This window comes from Phoxinus phoxinus (genome assembly GCF_949152265.1).
Source record: "Phoxinus phoxinus genome assembly, chromosome: 24".
NCBI classification, from domain to species: domain Eukaryota; kingdom Metazoa; phylum Chordata; class Actinopteri; order Cypriniformes; family Leuciscidae; genus Phoxinus; species Phoxinus phoxinus.
Genome location: NC_136899.1, coordinates 19,056,889 through 19,083,866, shown reverse-complemented (window position 1 = coordinate 19,083,866; position 26,978 = coordinate 19,056,889). Strand labels below are relative to the sequence as shown.

The 26,978-nt window shown below is 38.3% G+C and overlaps 1 protein-coding gene across 2 annotated transcripts; it reads right to left on the bottom strand.

The window, feature by feature from the left end:
- Window positions 1-1,348: 1,348 nt before the first annotated feature.
- galnt11 (UDP-N-acetyl-alpha-D-galactosamine:polypeptide N-acetylgalactosaminyltransferase 11 (GalNAc-T11)) lies at window positions 1,349-26,614 on the bottom strand. Of its 2 annotated transcripts, none has more exons than XM_079601953.1 (12): window positions 26,138-26,614; window positions 23,694-23,984; window positions 17,653-17,776; window positions 16,425-16,591; window positions 15,845-15,970; window positions 14,852-15,092; window positions 13,891-14,008; window positions 10,928-11,080; window positions 6,154-6,369; window positions 3,710-3,814; window positions 2,717-2,854; window positions 1,349-2,464 (listed from the first exon to the last, which is right to left on the bottom strand). In XM_079601953.1, the coding sequence occupies exons 2-12, from the start codon at window positions 23,944-23,946 to the stop codon at window positions 2,333-2,335; spliced, it is 1,773 nt and encodes a 590-aa protein (XP_079458079.1). In that variant the 5' UTR covers window positions 23,947-23,984; window positions 26,138-26,614; the 3' UTR covers window positions 1,349-2,332. The 2 variants fall into 2 exon arrangements, with proteins under 2 accessions (XP_079458079.1, XP_079458080.1); XM_079601954.1 differs by having other exon boundaries at window positions 25,829-26,175.
- Window positions 26,615-26,978: the final 364 nt, after the last annotated feature.

The window sequence follows — 26,978 nt, the reverse complement described above, 5'->3', positions numbered from 1 at the left end:
TGTCACCTCGGCTCCCCCGAGGGAGACGGTCATTTGATGAACTTTTTGGCCAGAGAGAGACTCTTTCAATAAAACATTGACTAAATTTTTGATCACAATCAAACTGTCCTAACTGCATAGTATTTTCCTGTGTTTTATTTATGGCCCTATATTATATTAGCCTATAGTTATGATTCTTCAGTAATGTTAGGGTATTCAAATGCTGATATCCAGGTGTAAATATGTTTTACTTCTTTAATCTTCAAATCCTCATCTGTCTTTTCATTTCATAATTAATGATGTATGTTACAATAAAATGCATTATACTATATTTTGTGCCATACTTTGGTGTAAAAACTGCACAAAATAGGGTATGAAGAACAAAGACTTTCTCCCGGTCATCTAGCCCTGATGTCTTTGTGCCAGAAAAGGGTGTGAACTGATATAAAGCTTCAAGAGTTCTCTGGTCAGGCACATCTTCACTCAATCTTTTCTGAGACTACGTTTCCTGACTGTTTCTGGCAACTTGACCTTGAAAGTTAACATCTTTGGATTCAGACACTTCAGGGGTTTCAGTCGTGATTTGATTGGTTTAATTCTACAGGATGTGTGTGTCCCTGGAAACAAAGCCGTCACGACGCCAAACCCCCTCGTGGAAGAAGAAAGCCGTCGTGTTTAACTGTGGCAACCATAGGGTGGCAACGAGCACTAACAGGATCAACCTGATCAATCTTTTTTTTTTTTTTTACAGTCTGGGATCAACTAAAAACGGAATTTCTAAAAGTACGTGAAGTTTGCACCTCCATTGTTGCAGTAAACTTGCACAACGTTCTTGAATGAATAATTTATTAGATGCATGCACTTTACTATCCTATGAAGCCACGGGAGAGGATTTGTGAATGGCACTGATGCGATTAACTCACGGTGGTATGTCACATGATAATGACAACATGGCGAATGTAGTAGGCTACATTACATTCATACTACACACAGAACGTAGCCTACTTTTTACATAGACAGTATATCAACTTTTTAGCGTCGTGAAGTAATTACTTCAACAGAGTATGGGATTTTGGTTGCAGCCTTTGTCATGTATTCATGAAACTGTGGGTTGACAATGAAACACATTTAACTAATCTTGTCAAATAATTGTTATGATATTGTAAAATTATGTAATTTGAGAGTAGGCATAGGTCCACTCACTTTAAAATCGCTGGCCTCGACACTGGTACAAAGGCTACAGCCAGAGCTCCCTAATGTTTAGTGAAAGACAGTGGGTCATGTGATTTCAACATGATTAAAATACTTTTTTTTATAGAAAACTATTATGATCTGTCTTTGTCTTAAGTGAGTGTACACCATTCAGATGACTCTTCACAAAAACACACTTTATTTCCTAATGCGTAAAACATTTTAAATGTCATTTTTAACTATTGAATGCACTTTTAAAACAAAATAACACCATGTTAAATTCTTATGTCACTGTATTTACAATTACATGTACAAAATGACAGGAAGTGCAGTTTACATTCACATCGGACTTTCAAATATGTGTACTTTTATCCATGAAAAGACTGCTCACGTGAAAAAGTACATTTAAAGCTTTAAGTGTCAGTCCAAAATTATTAAGAGATTAAAATACTGTCCTTCTACCCATTTTCCAAACCGCTTGTCTTAAGTGTAGTAAAGTAGCTTACCAATAATTATGGATTTTATTCATTAAGCTATTTCACTGAACTCCTCCATATTTTAATGCCAGCAATCATAAGAAATACTAATCCATTACAGAACGACCCAATTAATTTACAGTTTATTAAGGTCAAGGTAAATCCAGTGATCATTAAATCAAATAAAATTACATAAAGGAAATCAAAACGACAGGCTTATGTTAATTTGACAAAAAAAAAGAAGACAAATACAAATATAATGCTAAGAAATGCTGCATTCATATTTAAAAATGATGATTAAAGACTATGGTTATATTAAACACATCTAACATCTGTAATAAAATGAAAATAGAATTTCTCTGTGCAAATCGTTTACATTTCAAAGAGCAAATTAAAATTATTAAAACTTACAAATACTTGAAGAAACACAATTTTTAAAATACTCTAAAAATAGTTGGTTTCTGAGTAAAGAATATGGGTCGAGAAAGCTTCAGACCAAGGCTGAAACTCAAAGTTGAGCTCAAATTGTGGTCCTCACAGCAGGCCCTCACAACACTCAGTTACAGCAGTCTGGACCAGCGAGGGTCTGATGTCCATTTCTGATCTGACGGCACTGCGACGGTGCAGTTCAATCCCCAGCCAGAGGGGGCGCTCTATTCTAGCTGTTCCTCACACTGCCAGCACCTTCAACCCTCCAACTGCCACTGCTGGGACCGGGAATCATCACAGATCGCCATAGCAACATATCCTTTGATGCTGGGCGGGTCGGCAACAGCCAAACACTGGCCCACTGACACCTGGTACAGCCAGCTATTCTTCTGTGAGGACAAAACAACAACAACATTGTTTAAACATTATAAAAAGAGGCATATACAAGAAAAAAACCTTTTTATAGCCTTTAATCTGCACATTATTTGAACAGATTTGCACATTTCAACATAATGCTTAAAATAAGATGTGACTTTTTCAAAATCTAATTAATCAAAGAAATGATGTACTACTTGGTTATGAAAAACCTGGCAGTTGCAGCCCTAGTGTGCAGGTGATAGAAGAGTGTAAAGATTCCTCACCCCCAGTGTCCACTGTTGAGATCCACCCGAGCCGTGACACTTCATGAGGCGCGGCGGGTCAGAGGAACGAATCTCAGACATGTCCAAACACAGCAGCCCGGCTAGAATCAACTCATGTTCCTCATCATAAGCCCATTCCTGCAAAACAACAACACACAGGGTACAATTACAAAACATCTACACAACAGAAACGACACCAATAATAAAACTTAAAAGTATGCGCTTCATTATGTTTAGATATGACAGCCCATTTATTTTCAGGACTTGTTGGGTTAGTAAGGCAGACAGTAATCTAACTGTGGCAAAAAAACAACAGTAAACAGTTGGTAAGATAAAAAAATTAATACTTTTTTTTTTTTAACTACAGCAACCAAAAAACAAACAAAAAACTTGCAGCATTTACACTACCACTAAAAGTGTGGGGTCGGTTAAAAAAAAGCCTCTTATGCTCACCAAGGCTGCATTTATTTAATTAAAAATAATTTGTAACAATTTATGAAATATTATTACATTTTAAAATAACTGTTTTCTATTTGAATATAATTCAAATATATATATATATATTATATTATATATTATAATATATATTATATAAATATATTTTCTGTAATTTATTCCAGTGATGGCAAAGCTGAAATTTCAGCAGCCATTACTCCAGTATAGTGCCACATGATCCTTAAGCATCAAATCATATTAAAATAATTTCTTAAGAAACATTTATTATCATCAAAGTAGAAAACAGTTACACTGCTTAACAATTTTGTAGACATGAAAAACAAAAACAAAAAAGGACAAAAGAACAGCATTTTTTTTAAATAAGAATCTACAGTAGTTTGTTCAGTATGAGTCAACGATGAATACTGATATAGGACATACATGAGCAGCCCAAGTGTTCACCAGAGCTAAAAATAATTAATAACAATAATTATCTGCAAAATTCACTTCATAGCTGCTTATAATGATCACAGAATGACAGCAGTTTGATGACCTGACCTGCTCAGGGTCCTGTGGGTCACAGTCTCTCACCACCACAGCGCCCCCCTTCTGACTGGGACGTCCCTGTGCCACCAGACACTTGTTAGCCAGCAGATTACGCAGCTGACAGAGAACAGAAAAAAATATTTATTTTTAAAGAAGTACATTAAAACAGTTCATGGTGATAACTAACAAACCTTATTGGCTTAGAAGAAGAAAAAAATCTGATGATATTCTAAATATTCTCTTACATTAAACTAGTGCAGTGCAAAACTAATGCAAAACATCAGTGGAGTCGTCCGACCCCGTGCTGTTCAAAAGCTGCTCTACTGCCCTCTGCTGTTCATACAGAGAGCCGTCTGTTCATTTCCCATACGGCTCTGCACTTTATTTACTTACAATACAGAAGGTAATAGTAATGACACTCAATAGAAAAATCGCGTGTCTATCTATGTTGTGAGAGTCAAACCTAAAAACAGACCCCAATAAGCCAAAACATTATGACCACCTGACTAAAATGTTGTCGGTCCTCATCGTGTTGCCAAAACAGCGCCGACCCGTCGAGGCATGGACTCTACAAGACCCCTGAAGGTGTTCTGTGGTATCTGACACCAAGACGTTAGCAGCAGATTCTTCAAGTCCTGTAAGTTGCGAGGTTGAGCCACCATGGATCAGACTTGTTGGTCCATCAGATTGAGATAAGGGATTTGTAGGCCAGGCCAGGGCAACATCTTGAACTCTTCTGTGTTTCTCAAACCACTCTTGAACAATGTGTGCAGTCTGGCAGGGTGCGTGCCATCAGGGAATACCATATTGCAAAGAAGGAGTGTACCTGGTTTACGACATTTAGGTAGGTGGCACATGTCAAACTGAGGTCCACATGAATAGCCGGACTCAGAGATTCCCAGCAAAACACTGCCCAGAGCATCACACTCCCTCCACATGCTGTCATCCCACAATGCATCCTGGTGCCTTCACTTCCCCATGCGCACATGTACACGGCTTGTACACTGGACTAGGTGACCTTCTTCCACTGATCCAAGGTCCAGTTCTGATGCATTCCCATTGTAGGTGCTTTTGATGGTGGACCAGGGTCATCATGGGCATGGGCTACACAGCTGAGTGAGATGTTACACAGTACTCTCTTAACCTACATTAAAATGTTCTGTGACTTGTGCCACAAAAGATCTTCTAGCGGTCAGACTAGATGGGTTAGCCTTCATTGCCCTTGTGGCCAATGAGCCTTGGACGCCCAACACTCGCCAGTTTGTGGTTTGTCGCTCCTCAGACCAGTCCGTAGGTTCTCACCAATGCTGACCAGGGGCCGGTCTCACAAAGATAGACTTTGACTATGGCTTAGATATAGTAGATAGTCAGACTTCAAATAGACATCTAAATCAGACCGTTTCACAAAGCACTTAAGACTTTGACTATCTTAAGTAGGACTACACTGCAATGCATTCTGGGTAAACTAAGACACTTTTCAAAACCAAAAACATGGCAGATCGAGTAAGCGCATTCAGCCGCTCAGTGCAGTTTATCCCAGCAGAAAATATGTGTTTGTTGGAGGAGTATAACAGCTACAAGGACATTTTACTTTGGAAATTTAGCGGAGAATGTAGTAACAAGAAGAAATGTTTGGAAAAAGATTGCTATGACAGTTAACAGCGACCGTTGAGCGTTAAAGACGTACAGAAAAGATACAAAAACGAAACCGACGATGAAGTCCTCATTATTATATATTTCCAGTAGGTTACTGCGGTCCCTAAAAACCCTTTCCCTTCTCAGTGCTCTCCACGTTGTCTGCAAACCACAAATTAAGAGCCATTTTCCCTTTTCTTTTGGCTGTTTGTGATGTAACTGATTGTTACTGCTGGTTGCCAAGGTAACAGAGTCTTAGACCAAAGTTAGCCTGGGGTAAGGTGTCTAATTTTTTGGGTCTAAATTAAGTCAGTCTTTATTTTTGTGAAACAGTCTAACTTGCATTAGACTAGTCTATGAGCAAATTTTAGACTTGTCTAACACTATAGACCAGTCTAAAATAGCTTTGTGAAACCGGCCCCAGGAGGATCCCACAACGATCCTTTTCAGAGATGCTTTGACCAAATCGACCCCTTGGTCCTTGCCAAAATCTCAGATCTTTACTCTTGCCCATTTCTGCTTCAATCCAACACATTGACTACAAGAACTGATTGTTCACTAATCATCTAATCTACTCAGAACTTCACATGTGACCTTGTTAGGAAATTATTATTAATATTTTTAACTTCACATGTGAGTGGTCATAATGTTTCAGCTCATCAGTGTATATTTAAAACACTGGTTTGGTTTAATTAAAATGACACTCAATAGAAAAATAGAGTCTGTGTTGTGAGAGTCAAATTTAAAAACAACAGACACATTCGTGCAGCCATTTATTGATACAAGATAAGGTAAGCATAAGGGTCAACGTGAGGTCTTACCCGACCCCGCTGCAGGACTTTGGGTCTCTTCAAACCCTTGTTGATGAAGACAGGCTGCTGGGGCTTGCGTGGGGAGGAAACCTGCATTTCAGGGTAGATGTTTTCCAGGTACCATTTAAAAGAGTGACACTGCAGTCGCTTCCGAATAGCGACCCGCTCGCTGATGTCCCCATAGTCACGGTTCCTCAGCTCAGGGCGCAAGACAAAGTACTGCTCCTGATGGACAGACACATTTGCAATATAAATATTCTATTATATAATTTACTGAAAAAGCATATGCAAGGCAAAACATTCTCGCAAAGGTGCGTTTAAGTTGACTGTTGTGGTCAATTCCATACTCAAGCAAGTATTAAAGCCCCTGCACACTTCAGAGAGGGTGAAGAGCAAAGGGCAACATTTGTACCCCTACGTATTTGTTGAAGACTTGAGACACACCAATGCAATGAGAAAATAACTATGGTAAATTTAAGAAAATTCAAATTCAAAATCTAATTCTGAGGTGTTTTATGGCCAGATCACTTAAAGTCAGTCAATAATAATAATAATAATAATTTGTTACATTTATATAGCGCTTTTCTGGGACCTCAAAGCACTTCACATATGGAAGGGGGAATCTCCTCAACGACCACCAATGTGCAGCATCACCTGGATGATGCGATGGCAGCCATATTGCGCCAGAATGCCCACCACACACCAGCTTATTGGCTGAGAGGAGACAGTGATGAAGCCGATCAGTATATGGGGATTAGGAGGCCATGATGGACAGAAGCCAAGGGGCAAATTTGGTCAGGATGCCGGGGTTACACCCCTACTCTTTTTCAAAGGACATCCTAGGATTTGTAATGACCACAGAGAGTCAGGACCTCTGTTTAACGTCTCATCCGAAGGACGGTGCTTTAGTGTCCCCGTCATTATACCGGGGCGTTAGGACCCACACAGACCACAGGGTGAGCGCCCCCTGCTGGCCTCACTAACACCTCTTCCAGCAGCAACCTGGTATTCTCAGGAGGTCTCCCATCAAGGTACTAACCAGGCTCAGCCCTGCTTAGCTTCAGTGGGCGACCAGTCTTGGGCTACAGGGTGATATGGCTGCTGGCTAATAAATAAGAATGACATGAGAGGAAACATCACAATGGCCACATCCACACTGCAAAGTTAAGAATGACAATCCCTTTTAAATACAAGAGCCTATGGTGAACCCCCATTCAAGTTATCCTACAAATATGTTAAATATGTAAAAAAGCCACAGTATTAAAGTTAAATGAATCCAGACATGTATCTTGTTTTTCTAGCTCTTTACTTCAGATGAGCTGTCAGTGTCCAAAACAACATTTCTAAATTAGCTTGGCTGAAAATATGAGAAATCCCAGCTAATTTGCCTCTAATTGGACTGTCACACAGAAGCGCACAACCGTTGCTAATAAAGTGCAGTTCTGCTCTAGACCTCTAAATCAAGGATTCCCAAAACCTAATCAGGGAACCCCTTCGACCTCTTGAAAGAATAATTAAAACAGTTTAGAATAAAAAATTTAATAAAATACAGTACAAACAGTCGGACGAACAGTGGCACAGTGCTCATTCAGTAAATGCTAAGCTAAACAGATGTGTTTTGAGTCTGGATTTGAATGTGGCTACTGTAGGAGCACACCTGATCTCCTCTGGAAGCTGGTTCCAGCTGCGGCTGGCATAGTAGCTAAAAGCGGACTCTCCTTGCTTAGAGTGAACCCTTGGTGTTTCTAGCTGATGTGATCCTAATGATCTGAGTGATCTGTTGGGTTTATGTTCAGTGAGCATATCTGCAATGTATTGAGGTCCTAGGCCATTAAATGATTTATATACCAGTAATAATACTTTAAGATAAATCCTAAATGTAACTGGGAGCCAGTGTAAAGACCTGAGGACTGGTGTGATATGTTCATATTTTCTGGTTCTGCTCAGAAGCCTGGCGGCAGCGTTCTGTACGAGCTGCAACTGTCTTATGGTCTTTTTGGGAAGGCCAGTAAGGAGTCCATTACAATAATCCACCCTGCTGGTGATGAAAGCATGCACAAGTTTCTCTAAGTCTTGACTGGAAAAAAAACATCTAATTCTTGCAATATTTTTCAGATGATAGTATGCTGATTTAGTTATTGCTTTGACATGACTACTGAAGCTAAGGTCTGACTCTAGAGACACACCAAGATTCCTGACTTGATTTAGGGGTCTACTAGAATAGGTTTACATAATTTACTGTTCAAAAAACTAAATTTTCACCCCGTCTGAACACTCAAATTTAGTTCTTTAAAACCCACCTTCTGAAAAGCCCAGTCTGCTCTGATTGGTCAGCCCACCCCAGTCTGTTGTGATTGGTCTACTGCTTGGGGCATGTGTTGGAAATGTACACGCACAGAACAGCTATATTATACACTTAAGGAAAGGTAAAAAATAAATAAAAAATAGCATAATAGGTCCCCTTTAATATTTAATAACACTTTAATAACTCTCTAAAAAAAGTCATTAATTTAAAATAATTGATTAATTATATTGTGCATTTTTTATGATTTAATTATTAGTTTTTCATGAACTCACAAACCCCATGCTGTTCTCTCACAAAGCCCAGTTTGGGAGATCCTGTTCTAAATCATTGCCGCCTCTCTCTCCATCACATGAATACGTCAAATTCAGGAAAAAATGTTAAGGCATAATGTGTGTTATTTATAATCAAGCACCTACGAAAAGGACATCAGAACAGCATTAATAAAAAATCCACATTAGCTGGAAAATAATTCAACACTCTTACACACTACTGAAGGGAGAATTTTTTTTTTTTTGCAAAAAAGACTAAACCAATATTGCTGAGAATGTAGCTGACCCTGTTAAGCAGGATCTTGAGAATAACCGGCTGAAGCGCAGCTTTAAAGTGTCTGACACAGGTAATTACATTCTCCTCTAACTGGGTCAATTATCTCTTAGACGAGGAGCCAATTATGAGGAGACTATGAAGTTCGACGCAATGGACGCAGCTGTACAATTCTAACACGCATGAAGAATTTCACACATCTCCATCATGTACACTCCTGAAAAAAAAAAAAAAATGGGCCAAGCCAAAAATGGTTAAACACTAAGCTCTTAATTCTCTTAAACACAAATCATTGATCAGGAAATTAGCTAAATTTAAGCAAATGTACTACTTAAAAATCCATTTCTGTCTAAGAAAACCAACAAAGACAGAATTAAGTTTTTGTCAGAATATGGGAAGTTGTGTGTGGAGTGATGAATCACAGTGAAACACGAGTTGCATGGTGATGCTCTAGAGCGGTGTCTTCGAAAATCTGCTCAAAAATATAATAATAAATGCATCTCTAACCCAGTGAAGCATGGAGGAGGAGGTGTCATTGTGTGGGGAGCCTTTTAGCTGCTGGTATTGGTACTTCACTATAAAAAGTCATTTAATGCTTTGGAGTGCAGGAGAATATTGCAGAATGGCTTGCTTCCCGCAAATTGAAAGCCTTTATATCTAAAGAGGAATGATCAGATGTTATTTTTCAACAAGTCTCCAGCCCAATTTGCAAAGAGAAACAAGAAGTGTCTTGAGAACGACTCCATCAGGCAGATTTAACCCTATAGTGAATATTTGGTCTCACATTAAACTCAAATGAACTGGGAAACATTTTTCAACTACATGAACTGTTGGAAGCCATCAACATTGAGTGGGAGACTGAATTTTCTTCCTGTAAAAATCTGTCTGCAAGTTTACCCACACAGCTTAAACACGTGAAGGCTATTCAGAGCTAAATTACTTTATCTAAAGTATTTCCTGACCAGTGATTTGTGATTAAAATGGTTAAAACCATTAAAAAAACTCACTACATATTTGGCCATTTTTGGCTTGGCCCATTTTCTTTGACCAGGAGAGTAATGAACTGCATGCTGCACGTGCTATAGGTTGCCAACAGCGATGAACAACTTTCAGCACCACAGCTGTCAATGTCCAACCCGACAAAAAACAATCAATTTATTGAGTGACCTTAAAGAATCAGGGTCATGGTGGACATGCTGAACTTTTTTTGTGAAGCCATGTGATATCTGCTCTCCTCGGTCTTATAGAGGTCAAATTCTATCCTCTAAAAGAGAGCATGTGCGAAAACCAAAGTTAAGGGCATCATACACTAAACGACTCATGCAGAAATGTTGCAAGGAGATGCATGACAAATGAAAACAAAACAATGCGTGTTCTACGATTGGCTAAAAATATCAAACATTAGATTTTCTCCGATAGGATGGAAGCATGTAAAGTTTTAAAAAAACAAAACAGAATCTGTACCCATCATGCACTATGCGATATTCTGTGAAATATGTCAACTTTGACTTCATAAAATGCCCGGGAAAACAACACAGAAAAAAAAAAAAAAAACTGAGGAAAAACTCTCAAGAGAAGAGACCTGGAATGCCTCGATAAATAAAATAAAACTACAATATTGACAAGAAAACAGTAACTATTTCACTCTAGATTGAATAATTTTTGTTGAAGGTTTACAATTAGAAAAAAAAAACTGGAACAAAAAAATCTAACTTTATTCGCTCTCTGATATATTGAATTCTGACTGGTTAATCTCAGCATTCAGCAGTCATTTATTTCTGAATAATGACCACTTATTAATGTGAGGAAACTCAGGCAAACGGATCAAAGAAACTGATCTCCTACATACTGGCGCAACTTTCATGTTTCTCACAACACATTATTTCCATCACACAGAGTATTTTATTATTATAGTATTATGCTATTGATCTCCACCTTATAGTCGTCCATCCAGACATGGGCCAGACGCAGAGAATTGTGGGCCATTGTATCCTGACCTCCAGGTGACCCATAGGGCCGGCGCTTGCGGAAGATATGCCCCACCCTGGAGCAGGGAACGATTAGCAACTGGCCTCCACACATCCAAATCTGATGAGAGAAAATAATTTCAACCAAGTATATCTTTGGTCCCAAAATCAAATAAAAATGTCTAAATCAGGGGGTTCCGAACACCCTCAGAAATATTTTTCAACTATTTAATGATCTCTGACGTTGGTTAATGGTCACATGATATGGAATTAAACGGATAAAATATATATCTATATATACATATACATCTATATATATACACAGCTGTAATATAAATTATTCAACCCTCATTGAAAATCAGGTTTATTGGCAAAATATACAGACTTTGAGCTGTTTGCAATGAACAAATAACAAACAAAAGTAATGGCTCAACACAACAAATGTTTCAAGTGGTTTCCCCAAATTCAACTGAAAGTGCAACTTTTATTTAATGAATTCTGCAGTCTCAAAATTATTCAACACCCTTTTGCTGTTATGACCTGCTGCAAACGGATGTATAACCAGACACCAGCTTCTGGCAGTGTTTCTGAGGAATCTAAGCCCATTCCTCATGAGCAGAGGCCTCCAGCTCAGTCTGCGTGCTGGCAACCGCCTTCTTTAAACCCCACCAGAGATTTTCTATGGGGTTCAAGTCAGGTGACTGTGATGGCCACTGTAGAATGTTCCAGGACTTCTTTTGCAACCAAGCCTTGGTGGAATTTGAGGTATGCTTGGAATCATTGTCCTGTTGGAAGATCCAATGACGCCTAAAATGTAGCTTCCTCACTGACAGCATGTTTTCATCTAGGATTTCCTGATGCTTCAATGAATCCATCTTGGCTTCCACACGCTGCAGGTTTCCAGTGCCAGAGGATGCGAAGCAGCCCCAGAGCATCACCGAGCCCCACCATGATTAACTGCAGACAGAGTGTTCTTTTCAGCATATGCTTCTTTCTTCTTCCACCAGACATACCGCTGATCCATAGGGCGGAAAAGTTCCAGTTTTGTTTAAAAAAAATAAAATAAAAAAACGTTTGTTTCATTGCTCCACAGAACAGAATACTAAAAACTTGCAGGCTTATTTATGATTTTGAACAAATTGGAGCTGACTTTTCTTGTGTTTTTGGGTCATTATACTTGCTATAACACCCAATGTACCCGTTAAATCGTAAGAAGAATGGCATCTACACTAATGTTAGTCTTTCTGCTTATTACAAGGTTTACTGTAATCAGCTGGATCCAGGCCATATCCAGACCAGATGGTGGACCTGCACCTAGACACGACCACAGCGCATCCCTGAAGTGTCAGCAGAGATTGTGTCAACTAGACTCTCCCCTGTGAAGGCCTCATCGACACCACAGCCGTCGGCACTGATCCTCAACAAACCCGTCACCATACCGGCGTGACTCCGATCTTCAACCAGATGGAACTGGATAATATTCTGATTGTTCCAAACCAACATCTGCCTGCATTAACACTATAATACAAGAACTGAACTGAGCTGGACGATGATATCACGGTTTAAGTTTATATAAATATAAATTAACTAAATTAATAACTTTTTTGTTATTAATTTAGTTATTCATTTAATACAATTTTTGATGTTTCAACAAAAATGAAACATCACTGAATTTACTTAAGCTGGACTGTGACGCTATTTTCTTCTGGAAACAAACTTTTTTGCATTATTTTCCTGTTATCTCTGTAAAGCTGCTTTGAAACAATCCGTATTGTAAAAAGCGCTATATAAATAAAGGTGACTTGACACTAATGGTGTACATCTTGAAATACGTCTAGGCATGAGTTTAGTGAGCCTTATTGTGCAAACTGAAACCTCAGTGTCTGTTGCCACCAAGTCTTGCTGCAGGTCTTTTGCAATCACTCGAGGTTTTATTTTTTTAACCTGCCTTCTCAGAAATCTGATTGCAGACCATCCATCCTGGTAGTGTAACCACTGTTCCTTTAACTTTGAACGCTTCCAACGGTTTCTCTAGGAACATTTAGTGCCTTTGCTATCTTTTTGTATCCTGTTCCTTGTTTGTGAAGGGCGATGATATCTTCTGTTAACTTTTTGGAACATTCTTTTGACTTAGCCATATTTCTAACATGCAGTCAAACATGACACTCAATAAACCTAGCCAGATATCTCATGTGTTCTAGCTCTAGCACACCAGGTGCAACTAATGCAGCCCTTAAATTGATGCATCAGGTGAGCTTGAGAATTTTGAGACTGCAGAAGTCATTAAAAGTTGCATTTTGTGTTGACTTTGGAGAAACTACTTGAAACATGTGTTGTGATGAGCTATTTCAATTACTTTTGTTTGATTTGTTCATTGCAAACAGCTGAAAGTCTACATTTTGCCAATAAACCTGATTTGCAATGGAGGTTGAATAATTTTTATTACAACTGTATAGATTCACTTTTTACAAGAACCAACAAAAACTTCAAGTTACTTATTAGTTACAAGATTCTTAAAATCTTAAACTTGTAAACTTACGTCCACAAAAATGTTGGAAATTAGGTGAAAGTAAATAAAAAGAACCTACTGCACATTGCGTTCCCAAATGCATGTTAAACTTTTTTTTTTTTTTTTACTTTTTTATTTACTGTGAACGAACTGCTTTGAGAAAACACTATCAAAAGTTACACAGTGCCACTCTTAAACACGCAGTGCAGCAGAATATATACTTCCCTAATTAAATTGCAGCCTTTGATTTGATGTATTGCTATTTCAGTTTATTGTGCAGCCTAATTTGTTTTTATTATTATTACATTAAATGTAATGTTTAGCTTTTCATCAACTCCTGCAGGTCCGTCGTAAGCCCACATGGGTTTGTAAAAAAACAAAAACAAATTTGGTCAAAAAAAAAGTATACACAAACCATTTACCCGAAAAGAGATTTCCAAGTTCTCTCCACCCCATATGTCCATGCCACGGTCATACTGGCCAAGCTCATAAAAATAATTCCTGTCCATGGCAAACAGTCCACCTGCCATTGTGGGAGACCTGCAGAAACAAGACTGGAGTCATATCTCAGTGTAACACAGTGGGCTTGTGTGCACTACCAGCAAATCTGTGGACAAACTGGACTGCATTTGTTTCACATGACTCTAAAACCTCTTCTGATCTGAAGACATACGCTAGACAAATATAAAGTTTTACCTATACACAAGTTTCTTTTTACAAAACTAAACTTTTTTGGATTTATATAATATTTTGCTCACTACATATTTTCCAATACTTTCACTTGACTTCTCTATTATTATAGAATTCGCAAAATAGAATGAGTAGATGTGTCCAAACATAACTGGTAAATGTGAATGTAAGTGGAAAAAGGGCTTAGAGTAACACAGACAACTCTATAGTTCAAACTCTGTCTGGGGAGATTGATTTTAAACATGACAGTCTGTGAAGGTTAAAGTGTTGGCCCTCATCCCAATCAATAACAGCTGCTTCAGGGACAGGATATGCAGTATTACACAGGGGTTCGCAGCGTGACCATAATTACATCAAAGTATTTCAAAGTATGTTATGTCACAAAACGTTATCACAATTATACAAATAATTATTCCAAATAATACTAATAAAACTATTAATACAAATAAAACTATATTATTACTTCATCTCATTTGGCTATTTTCTCTTTTTATTTGGTATTACAAAATACAGTAGTCAACATGGTTCAAAAAAGTTCTCCTAAGACAAGAACGGGTATTGTTCAAAATTCATGTATAACTTTAATGAAAGGTTTTGATCCACTTTAAATGTTGACTATATTTGATATTATAAAATATTCAGAAAGGCGAGCATGTGATTGCATTCCAGCATAATGTAACGCACAGGTAATACCTGATGGCTCCATCAGGGCTGTTGAGTTCAGACATGGGTACTGGGTCCCATTTAAAGTGCAAGCCCCAGTTGAATCCCCCTCGCACGATAGGAGAGGGACTGTATACTAGTGTGTCTGCGCTGATGATGTCGATGACGGGACACACCACAGTCTTTCTGTTCTCTTTAATGGGTGTGAGCAGAGGCTGGAGCCATGCCTCATTCACCTCACAGTGACTGTCCAGAAACACCAACACCTCACCTGAAAGATGAAGACAGGCTTACGGAAGGATTGAAAAGATAACTACAGCTTTGTTCACAAATATGAAAAAAAGCAGCTAGTCTAAACAGCAACAAAGTACCAAATCTGAGGTGGATGCCAAGTTTAAACAAAGATTTGATCTGCTGTAAAGTGTAATAACACCAGGCTGTTGGCACCCCAGCAGGCATTTGCTATAATACATAAAGCACATAATTTGATTGTTTGTTATGTATATTATATGATGTATTTTAACAGTGTTATTCTATAAAACCATATTACTTGCTTTTGATACTTTACTTGAACCAAATATTATTGCCTCATTGTTATTATACATGTATTTTAAGTCATTTTAAAGGCTATTGTTTGCTTACGTCTATTTTTATAACCACAAAAAAGGATTACCCACTTGCAAGACAATCACTATAATTTTCACTGTAGATAACACCACTTTGGTTTAAAACAGTACAATTCACAACGTTTAATAATTAACAGGAAAACAAATATTCAGTTTGAATGGTTGAACAGAATTGTGTAGTACTGGGGTGCCCAATCCTGCTCCTGGAGGGCGAACGTCCACCTGACAGCCAATCGAGGAGGAGTGCTAAAATCTTCCAGGCGAGTGTGTTGGAGTTAAACTCAGCTGGACGTTGGACCTCCTGGAGCAGGATTGGACACCTCTGGTGTAGTGTGTGAACAGCCTACAGTGCAAAAAACTAAACCTAGTGTAAATGAATGGGGGTTTAAAGTCTAACCTGTAGCATGAGATGCCCCAATCATCCTCCCACGAATCAGCCCCTCCCTTTGCTCATTACGAACCAGCTTCACATTCTTCGGCAGGTGCTGCTGAATGTAAGAATCCAAGTCTTCCTTAAGATCATCTGTCAGAAATACAGTGACATCTGATGAGTAAGACAGCCAGCTCGGTTACTCCATTTCTTACCCTTCGCTCAAAAACTCTGTCTTCTATCGAATATTTTAATGGTTAAAGCCAGGAGATCTGAAAGCTTGTCTCATGAATTTCCACTTGTCGTAAGACTAATTGTAGAATTTTGACAGGGGTTTTAACAGTACAACATGTCTAGAAGATGATTTGTTGACCAAATGATTCAGTTCACATGCACGCAGACCTAATATCTGGTTCATGATATGCCAACATTGTGATTTGCCATGTTTAAAGTGCATTCAAACTGTGATATATTAAGTTATTTTATATTAAGTTGTTTCTCTCCAGTGCTTTTTGCAGTTATACTCTTAGACAATTAATTGAGTACTGGCCTACTGCTATACTCCTACAGTAGTACTATACATGTTTAGAGAAGTAAGGCAGCTTGCCCAGTTCACTGTGGTCATCCACCAGTATGATCTCATGGAGCAGGTAGTTTGGTGTGCGATCCAGCACACTGTGAACAGTCCTCAGGAGGGCAGAGAATGCCTCATTGAAGAAACAGATCACTATGCTGGCCGCAGGCAAAGCCACGGGATAGATCCTGTCTCTGCACCTGTTGGGAACAGTGTTCATGTGATGATTTACAGCAGAATCATGCCAAGCAGCACACTACTTGACCTCCATTTACACAATATGGCATGTTTTGTTACAAACCTTATGTGCACCTTGACCTCATTAAATGTTCCATAAACACTGGTTCACCCAAACATTTTAATTCTATAATTATCTAAACCTACAGTATTTTTTTCCTTCTGTGAAACACAAATTGATAATTTTTTAAGTATATTTTTATTTACATGACTCTTTTTCATACAATGACAGATCAAAGTGACCAAATCTGAAATGCCAACTGAAGTCAACAACTGAAAATTTGAGTAACAATGTGAGTAACAATGCCGAATGACATATTAAATATACATCTTTTCAGTGGATAACAACTTAAATTTTAATTTGGGCTTAGTCTGTTTCTCTCACAAAATAATTATTTTCACATGGTCAATAGACATGTTGTGTAAAAGGCTGAGTAAATATTCTTTAAAAATGATCAGTTTGTGTTCAAAGAGAATAACATGAAGGGTGAGTAAATAATTTATTTTTTTATTTTTGTAACTTTTGGGTGAACTATTCCCTTAACTGAACATTAACTCAATTACTTTAAAGTTTTAGGTTTATATCAAGTTAAAAAGTCAGCATGAAATGGAAATTAAGATCGTATTTCTTCCCTACTGTAACATATCCGAGTGAAACGGCTTCTCAAACTAGACAAAAATTCAGAGTGGGACTTGATTTTGTCCATTGATTGGATTGTTGTCATTTGTTAACTGCTCTCTCTTGTGAGAGACAGGTTGCTGGAAAGGTGGGATTATTGCTCAGCCCTCGGGCCGGCTCACACATCATCAGAAAAGAAGGGGAAGTTAATGTTTTTTAATTAAATATTACGAGGGCACATGACTTAAAAAATAAAATTACTTGTGGATAAATAACGTATAATAAACACTGCAATATGCAATAAAAATTAAGAAACTTCAATTCTGATTTCATGGTGACTTCTACTAGCGAATGATTCAAGAGAGATAATGATTTAAGCAAGTGGTTAATACACAGATCTCGTACTTGTCATTCCTAGTGTCGGGGACGTTTCTGTGGTAGCCGAGGCGGTTACTGATGAGTACATTGAAGGCGTGCTTATGATATCCATTATCTCGTACCTCTTGATCCTGCTTGTTAAAAATCATTCCTGAAATCAGAGATCATAACACATGTAGTAAACAGCACATTCCGGGGCCCCTCTCTGACTGACCACAGTGGAAAGGTTGGCTATATTTTGATTGGATTTTGGTGGACTAGCACAAACAATTGTCCAACACCATCAGATAAAGATAATAGGACAACTGACAGACACCTCTTATACCCCTTTTCCACCAAGGCAATGCTGGTGCTGGTGCGGAGCCAGAGTCTAGTTTCAAATCTGTTCTTTGTTTTTCGACACCCAAAGCACCAGCTCTGAACCAGGAAAAGTGGTTCTTAAAGGAACACTCCACTTTTTTTGGAAATAGGCTCATTTTCCAACTCCCCTAGAGTTAAATAGTTGAGTTTTACCGGTTTCGAATCCATTCAGCCGATCTCCGGGTCTGGCGGTAGCACTTTTAGCATAGCTTAGCATAGATCATTGAATCTGATTAGACCGTTAGCATCTCTCTCAAAAAATGACCAAAGAGTTTCGATATTTTTCCTATTTAAAACTTGACTCTTCTGTAGTTACATCTTGTACTAAGACCGACAGAAAATGAAAAGTTGCGATTTTCTAGGCCAATATGACTAGGAACTATACTCTCATTCCTGCGTAATAATCAAGGAACTGTGCTGCCATACCATGGGTGCAGCAGGCGCAATGATATTACTCAGTGCCGGAAAATAATAGCTCTTATATACTGTCTATGGAAAATAGTCTCCAGCTCGGTAACTTCCAACATGACCGGCACTAAGTTTGTAATATCATTGCGCCTGCTGGTAGGGCAGCAAAGTTCCCTGATTATTACGCATTTTTTTGAGAGAGATGCTAACGGTCTAATCAGATTCAATGATCTCTGCTAAGCTATGCTAAAAGTGCTACCGCCAGACCCGGAAACGGTAAAACTCAACTGTTTAACTCTAGGGGAGTTGGAAAATGAGCCTATTTCCAAAAAAAAGTGGAGTGTTCCTTTAAGCAGCACCAAAACATTGCTGGGCTAGAAATAAGAACCGCTTGCGTTAGGGGCTGGTTACCGTGACCAACAACACAAACAGAAACTTGTGACCGCCATTTTTTAAATAGCAGCTAATCGAGCTAATAGCAGCTCGATTGTAATCTCTGTCTATGCAAGTTACGGTGAGCAGCAGCGAACACGTTGTATTCGCCGTGTTTGGATGCCGATGTAGGTTCGCAAAGCCATGAGCATCAATAGTAACACAACGACCGCCATTGTTGATGGAAGGCTTGTTCGAGATGCATCATCGCAGCGGCGCGGAGTATGATTCCTTGTGCTTTTGGATCGCTTTCGCAGTGCTTTGATGTCATCGGTCTGCGAGAAGCCGAACCATCTCGAACAAGCCTGGTGTGTTTGTGTTTGGCGCTGCCGCGCTAGCGTTGCTGGGCAACACGAGATGTATACAGTGACGTAAGATCTGGCTCTGTGGTTACTCTCTAGCCTGTGGAAAGGCAAACCGGTTCTTAGAAAGCTCGTCAATCGAACCAAATCCAATAGCTCTGGGTCTGAACTAGCACCCGGTTCTTGCTGGTGAAAAAGGGGTGTTAGAGGGCAAGAAGACAACCTGGTACCAAGGACAAGACAGGACAGGACTTCTCATTGTCTTTTTTTGCAGTTTCTGCCCTTCACCCATTTTGAGACTAATTCCTAAGGTTTAGGCCTGGACCAGCAGAAAAATTCCTTTGAATAGATTTTACCGCATATATGGTAAAGAACCGCATATACGAGTCATTTGTATTTCGAATCGTACTGCGTGACGGTTCTTCTTCACTAGAAAATACATTTGCATAATGCAATTATATTGTACGTTGTCCGCCCGCGAACAACTTGACCAGCCCTCAAACATCACTTTACTGACGACGACTGCTTCTCAAATCTCGTTTTTGAGAAGCAGTTCAATGCGGGATTTGCAAAATGCTTGCTCTTGAAAGATGGGTCAGTACCCAGTTTATTTGGACCAGCTTGCTCCTCAGAATCACAACCTGTAAGTATGAATAATTATTGATGTATATATTTTCTACCTGGTGTTCAAAATACATAGTTTTGTGTTTTATATTGTGTTGGTCTCCAGCAAACCGGCAAACTCACCTTATTACGGTCTTACATACTATTCTAACACTATTCTAACAGCTGTGGGCCACTATTGCCTAAAACTATGTCTATTAATGTAGATTGTCTGTCTTTCTAATACTTTAAGTAAAGATAAAGGATGGAGCAAGATTTGTTTTTACAAACATTTTATTATCCGTCATTCCAATTAGAGCTTGGCTAACATATGCGCTGTTATTGATACAGTTCCCGCATGTGCCCCTAAATAAATTAGAAATATACACATCGGTGTGTTGATGGACATATACTTGTTATTATTGCTTGTGAGGAATTACAGCTGCAACATGCAACATTTACAGTCTAAACTAGACTATACCTGCTCTCCATAAAGCATATATTCTCTGGATCTGTGGGCATTATTGTCCGACTCCATTTCGAAATGAACACCGCTACTGAGTGTTTCTGTTCTGATATTATCAGATGAGATTGTCCTGGCTCTGAGCGCGAGCTCGTGAGGCTCCGCCCTTTGTGCCGGCAGCAACAGCTCATTTGCATTTAAAGGGATACACACTAAAACGTTTTTTTCTGTGCCCCAAAAAGTGACAATTTAAACATACTGTAAAAAATTATCTGTTGGGTATTTTGAGATAAAATTTCACATACACACTCAGGGCACATCAGAGACTTATTTTACATCTTGTGAAAAGGGGCATAATAGGTGCCCTTTAAAATATATTTTCTTAATGTTGGTTTGTATTGAAATACTTAGTTTTGTGTTTGTTATTTTATTGATTGTAATCTGTTCTGTTTTTGAGTATAATGATATGTAAAGCACTTTGGTTAACCCTGCTTTGTTTTTAAATGTGTTTTATAAATAAATAATGAAATGAGACCTCTAAAACTAAATTAGGAGCCTTTAAAGTAGCATGTAAATGGCGCTCTGTGGCGCAACAGGATTTTGAACATGGTTCTTCACCTTCTTAGTTTCAGAGAAACAACAGTTTATCTTTCCATTAGATAACATAACTCTGCCATAGCAACACCAAACTTAATCACTTGTATTTTATGCATATTATACACTTTATTCCTTTATCATTCATGGTATTAATTTAGTAGTTGTGTTGATTACTCTTGTTTATCTTTTTGTTAATAAAATGTATTTTATTATTACCGTACATTTGTGTGTCTTCCTTGTGTTAATAATACAGTAAGAGACTCTTTATTTGTTCAACAATCTTTGATTGCTCTTTATTGTCAAGGTGAAATTCCTGACTGGTGCCCCGTAATAAGAGAAGAAAAGAGTCTTCTGACACATCTGACCAAAACACAAAACACTAATGTAAAAAACAAACAATAACTTAATACTCAGTGGCTGCTTATTAAGAGAAAGCTGCTTTTTCAGAGGAATTAGTGGAGTCCACAGTGGTGGATCGATTCAACTTCATAACAGTAGAAAATGTGTTGTCATGGCAACAAAATCTGTTCTCACTGGCTAATACCTACATAGGCTAACCATTTATCTGGCAGTAAAATTTAATCCAGCGACTTCTGCAGTGAATGGCCAATTGTAGTAAATGTACTAAAAACAAAAGTAATATGTGTCAAATTTTCATTCCTGTTTTTGAGTAAACCTTTTTCAAGCCATGCAGACTTTTCTAATTAAAGGATAATTCCGGTATTTAACACCTTGAGTCTATATTGTAGTTTGTTTTGGATGAACAAGAGTGGTGGACAACATTTTTTTGACAATGGTTCCTCTCTCGAGTTTTTGACTATATAAGAGTTGGCCATGGACCCATTTAACATTGGAGTCAATGGGCATGTCCGAAAATGTCATTAAAACAACCTTTAACATTAGTTTTCAAAACTGTGCAACTCACCGAGTGATTAGTGATGTTAGTTGATGTTCCAGTAACAAAAAGTGTTGCGAAATACAGTTTCTGTCGTGTTTTATTCGTCATTTTGTAAAATCCCATTGAATTCTGTTGAAGGACTGAGTGCTCGTTAATATAAATGCGCTAACGGAAATGGTCGGGAGTGTGCTAACGCTTCAGATTCAAATAATGAGCGGAAGTTAAACGGTTGTGAAGTGTCTGAAAAAATAGTTCCACTATAGCAAAATAAACGGATTGGAATCATATATTGCGACGATATATTGTTTATAATCATCAACGAACACCACTAACCACTCGGTGAGTTTAACAGTTTTGTAAACGAACATTATTGGCTGTTTTAATGACATTTTCGGACATGCCCATTGACTCCAATGTTAAATGGGTCCATGGCCAATTCTTTTATAGTCAAAAACTCGAGAGAGGAACCATTGTCAAAAAAATGTTGTCCACCACTCTTGTTCATCCAAAACAAACTACAATATAGACTCAAGGTGTTAAATACCGGAATTATCCTTTAACTGAAATAAACTGTCAACACAATTTATTCTAGAAAGCACATGGTGAGACGTCAGCTTGACACTCTGGTAGAGTTCATTACCGTAAATGTGCCGTACTGTCTCTCTTTCTCGCTCACTGGCTACATTTACACGCACACCTTTTGTTTCAATTGGAATTGTAATTCATTCCGATTGATGACTCTGAACATATTTTACATGTACGTACAGTAGTTAACGTAGAAAATGATAAATAAAGTGATATGTCACACAAGCTTCTAATCAGAATTAATTTTCTTGACATGCGCACACACAAATATACAGTTTCCCGCTGTTTGTGCAAACTTCTCCCAAGAGCAGACTTAATATTTATCTATTCCAAGTCCTGATTAGGAGACGACGAGCACATGAAGCGTTATGCCGTGCTGCTTATTTATCAAACAGTAAAAACGGCCCTGTCTGCGCCCAAAATAAAGTGTCTGTGGATGAGAGTATGAAGTGAGGACTGAAGTTAAGTTATTTTAACAACAACAACAACAGCTCGTGTCGCTCGTCATTCGTCATTACCCCATTTCTACGTCATTGCACATGCACAGTCCTTTCCAGTTTCGATTTTCAATTTGATCAAGTGTTACGTTCTCTCGAGTCTCGACCGGATTAGAAAAGGAATAAACGACCCCTTTCAATACGATCGAGCTCAATCGGATCGATTAATGTGTTTACATGAAGGCTTTTCAGGCCGATTGAGCCGTCAATCCCATTACTAATGGATTATTTGGTTGCATGTAAACATAGCCACTGACTGTAATGCTGGCAGCTTTAGACCAGTGCGTCTTAACTGCTTGGTCGCAACTAGTGTTAATTTTGCCAGATTGCAAAGATTAAGTAAAACACCAGGTAGAAAATGTATCCTTTTAACAGAAAAGCTCTGATTGTGGAATTTAAACTCTTGACATCTGGCAACCGCACGCATGAACGCTCATAGTAGAGGCTTGTACTCCCTTTTTTCCAACAAAAAGAGATTTTTTTTTTAAGTTACATTTTAGTCTCATTTTTTTTATCAACGATATTGCATGTTGATATAGTCAGATATCGTTTAATGACATTGTTGTCATCACGTCACTGTCATAGGAAAAGCTTGCTAATGTACATTTTGTCATAGTTTTCGTTAACGAAATGAACAAGACGCAACCCAAAAAATAGGATAGCTGACAAAGCTCATAAAGAAGAAAACTCTTTCCACATCTTATGTTGTTTGTGTCAAAGCCAAGGCTGTGCGTCCAATCAAACTCTATTAGGCACAAATTAATCTTACTCTTGGTACAGGTTGTATGACATGCCCTCATCCTTGGAAACCATGACCAAAACTAAAGGTAAAATATTACCCAGACTTCATTAAATAGCCTACCTACATGTTAATTTGCTGTGGCTGTTGTATATTATTTTTTATACTTGAAACATCCACTAACCCAGCTCTGGAGAGAGGTCCGGTTTGACGGCCTCCATTGCATGGCCTTTGCGCACTTGACTGCCATCTCTATGCTGGACCGCTGGGCCACGGGTGAAACGAGGTTGGAAACGGCGCTGCCCCTGGACGGGCACATTTCTGAAAGACAAGCGGCTTTCCTGGCTGAGGTTGAAATACAGGAAGAGAAGAATCGACCAGGTCACGGAGGTGAAGAGGCAACCATAGCAAAAGTAGCGCAGAGTGACGCTGCCCATGGTAACGCTAGCCTCCTCGGCTGGCCATTATCAGGCCCCTGAAAGACAAACATTAGGAGTCACGAACTTAGGGTTTAACATTTGAAATCCTGTTTGGATATCAGATGGTTTGGACATTTAATGGTGTCAAAGTCTGGGGTCAATAAGATATTTTTATGTTTTTGAAAGAATGCTCACCAAGGCTGAATTTCTTTTATCAAAAATACAGTGATATTGTGAAAATTTTATTTCTAAAATATTCATTTTAAACATTAACTTAATACATTTTAAAATGTAAGCTGAATGATAAGCAGCCAGTCTCCAGTCTTCATCTTATTATCAGAGTTATAGAGTTGAAAGCGGGACTATTTGATGATTATAAAGTTTAACAGAACAGCATTTATTTGAAATAGACATCTTTTGAAGCACTATAATTGTCTGATCAATTAAATGTGTCTTTGACGAATTAAAGGTATGTGTGAATTAAAGGTATGAAATGAAAATAATGAATTTCTTAAAAAAAAAAAAACCTGTAATGTATATGTGAGAGCAATGTTGAAATATTTAGTAATGCGAACAAACAACCCGGACTTTTAGTTAATAATGAGAATTGGACTCTAACTTTAAATGTGACCAGGATTCATCATAAATCATCTAATTTTAAACTTGTTATTTCAACCATCAAGGTTAAGTAAAAAGAGAAAATAATGAAATGAGATGAAGTATCTTTCTTTTGTAAAAACATTCAATTCACTGGATTATCCAATATTAGTATATATTAGCCTAATATATAGGCCTAAACCCTCAAGTGTAATTTTAAGAGATCTTGCTAGCAAGCGACACAAACCAGACTCTCATCTAAACACATGCTTACGACCAGTAACACGGATGACCTTAGTAACGAAAAAATAACTAAAAGTTGAGAAAATGAAAGCTGTTATATAGTAAATGGCCTGCACGGCAAACAAGGTACTGACCTTGGTATTTCAAAAGCATCAATCATTAACATGCACTTTGTACAACATTTTAAAAAGTAATACGGACAACACATCTGGATTTTTTTTTAATCCATTTATAGTTGTGTTTAGTCTCATAGTATTGCATCAAAGGAGGGCAACGACACAGGTCGTTCTTTAAACCCATCCAGACATCCAGTAGCCTCAGACAGTAACATGAGTACCCATCCAAAATGTGAAACCAGTTGATGCAATCATATGGAATTACAGCAGGTCTCTTGTGAATGTTTAATTCATGGTTGAGTCCTAAAGGCCAGTGCACTATATTAAATAATAATCTTGCTGTGTCATAAACACCTGACATGACATAAACAGTTTCAAATAAAATAACTGCATTACTTTTCTTTAGCTAGTTCAATTTAACTAATGATAAGACTACAGTGTTAACATAATCAGACAATAAGAGTGACAATAATCAATCAGACCATTTTCAGAATCATCTGATTTAAGTGCATAGTTTACCAAATAACTGAAGATATGGGAAAGTTGTAGATGTCAGTTCCAAAATCTAAAAGTAGTGCACTTTCCTCTATTCACGGAAGTAATATTTGTGTATAATTTGGTATTTTACAACCAGATGCATTTATTAATCTCTCCAAAACAGGACTAAGTCTGGTCTAAAGAACTAATGAGCAACAGCTCGGACGTGATTAATAAAGCTCAGGTAAAGGACGTTAAGGCATTTAGCTGGTGTGTCTACTAAAGACACGTAACGTTAACGTTAGTTCCTAACGTTAATCAAGCAAACACATCAAGTCTGTTCTGTAAGCAGTTATGACAGAGCCAGAAATTAAACAATTCACCCACAAGCTTAATAGCGAATAGTTTTTGAGGCTTTGACTATCTAGTGAGCTATCTATAGACAACAATTCTGGGTAAGAGATTACCTTTTATTATCACACATCATGCGTTGGTTGTGTCGAGTTGTCTAAATAGCACCGATAAGATAATGCCCCAAAATACTACAGACTCGGAACGCACCAAAATGCCTGCGGATTTGTCCAGCTCCTCTGACGCCCAAACATGCTGTCTGTATCGGCAGCTCACTGGATTTTCAGACACAGGCATTACGAGCTACGAGCTAACTCGATAGCTGCACCGAATAAACTATTGCTGTATAGCAACCTGGCAGTCTTCTAATCCTATCTAAGACGGTTCATTTCTGGTAATAATGTCAGTGTGGTGCAGTGACTCACTCGCTGATGAAGTGGGCTTTCACAGATCCATTCCCCTCCTGGGCAACGGCGCTACTGTCCGTTACTCGCTGGTGTATGAGTCGTCGGACTGGACAAAAAGCGAAGCGAATTCCGCGAGCGAGCGACACTGCGCGAGACAGACAGACCGAGTGTGTCCGATCCAGTGGCGACAGTGCTCGAGAGAGACCGAGTGTGTCCGATCCAGTGGCGACAGTGCTCGAGAGAGACCGAGTGTGTCCGAGAGCGCGCTCGACAGACCGCGAGAGATACCGAGTCTGTGTACCATAAATTGGTACATAGTAATAATTCCTAACGTTATATAAAGAGGCATGTAAGTTCGATAAATGGACAACAATAAATAAATACATTAAATGATTAGCAGGAATTAGCAGGATAGCCTACTTCTCTTTTTTGGTCAGTAGGCCTACAACAACTTCTCGGTTAACATAATGTTAGGCCTACGTGTCAAACCTCTCTGAAATCAAGTCAAGTCACCTTTATAAATATAGCGCTTTTTACAATAGGCATACAGATTGTAGTATCAAAGCAGCTATATCACACTATTTCATATTTATTAATTATAACTTATTATTTAATAAACCATATTAAATGGAACCACAAAATTGGCAAATTACTTTACATAATTAAAAGAGAGACAAATTCTTTCAAAATATTGATTCAGTGACCATGACACTATGCAGACTGTGATTTGAATCAGATAGACAGAAGATGAAAACACTTTCTTGTCTGTCCCAAGTTAAGGGGAATATTTTTCCCACAATTTGCAGCACTGAATGTTTCATTCTTTACTCACATTGACAACATTATGTTAACCAAGTAG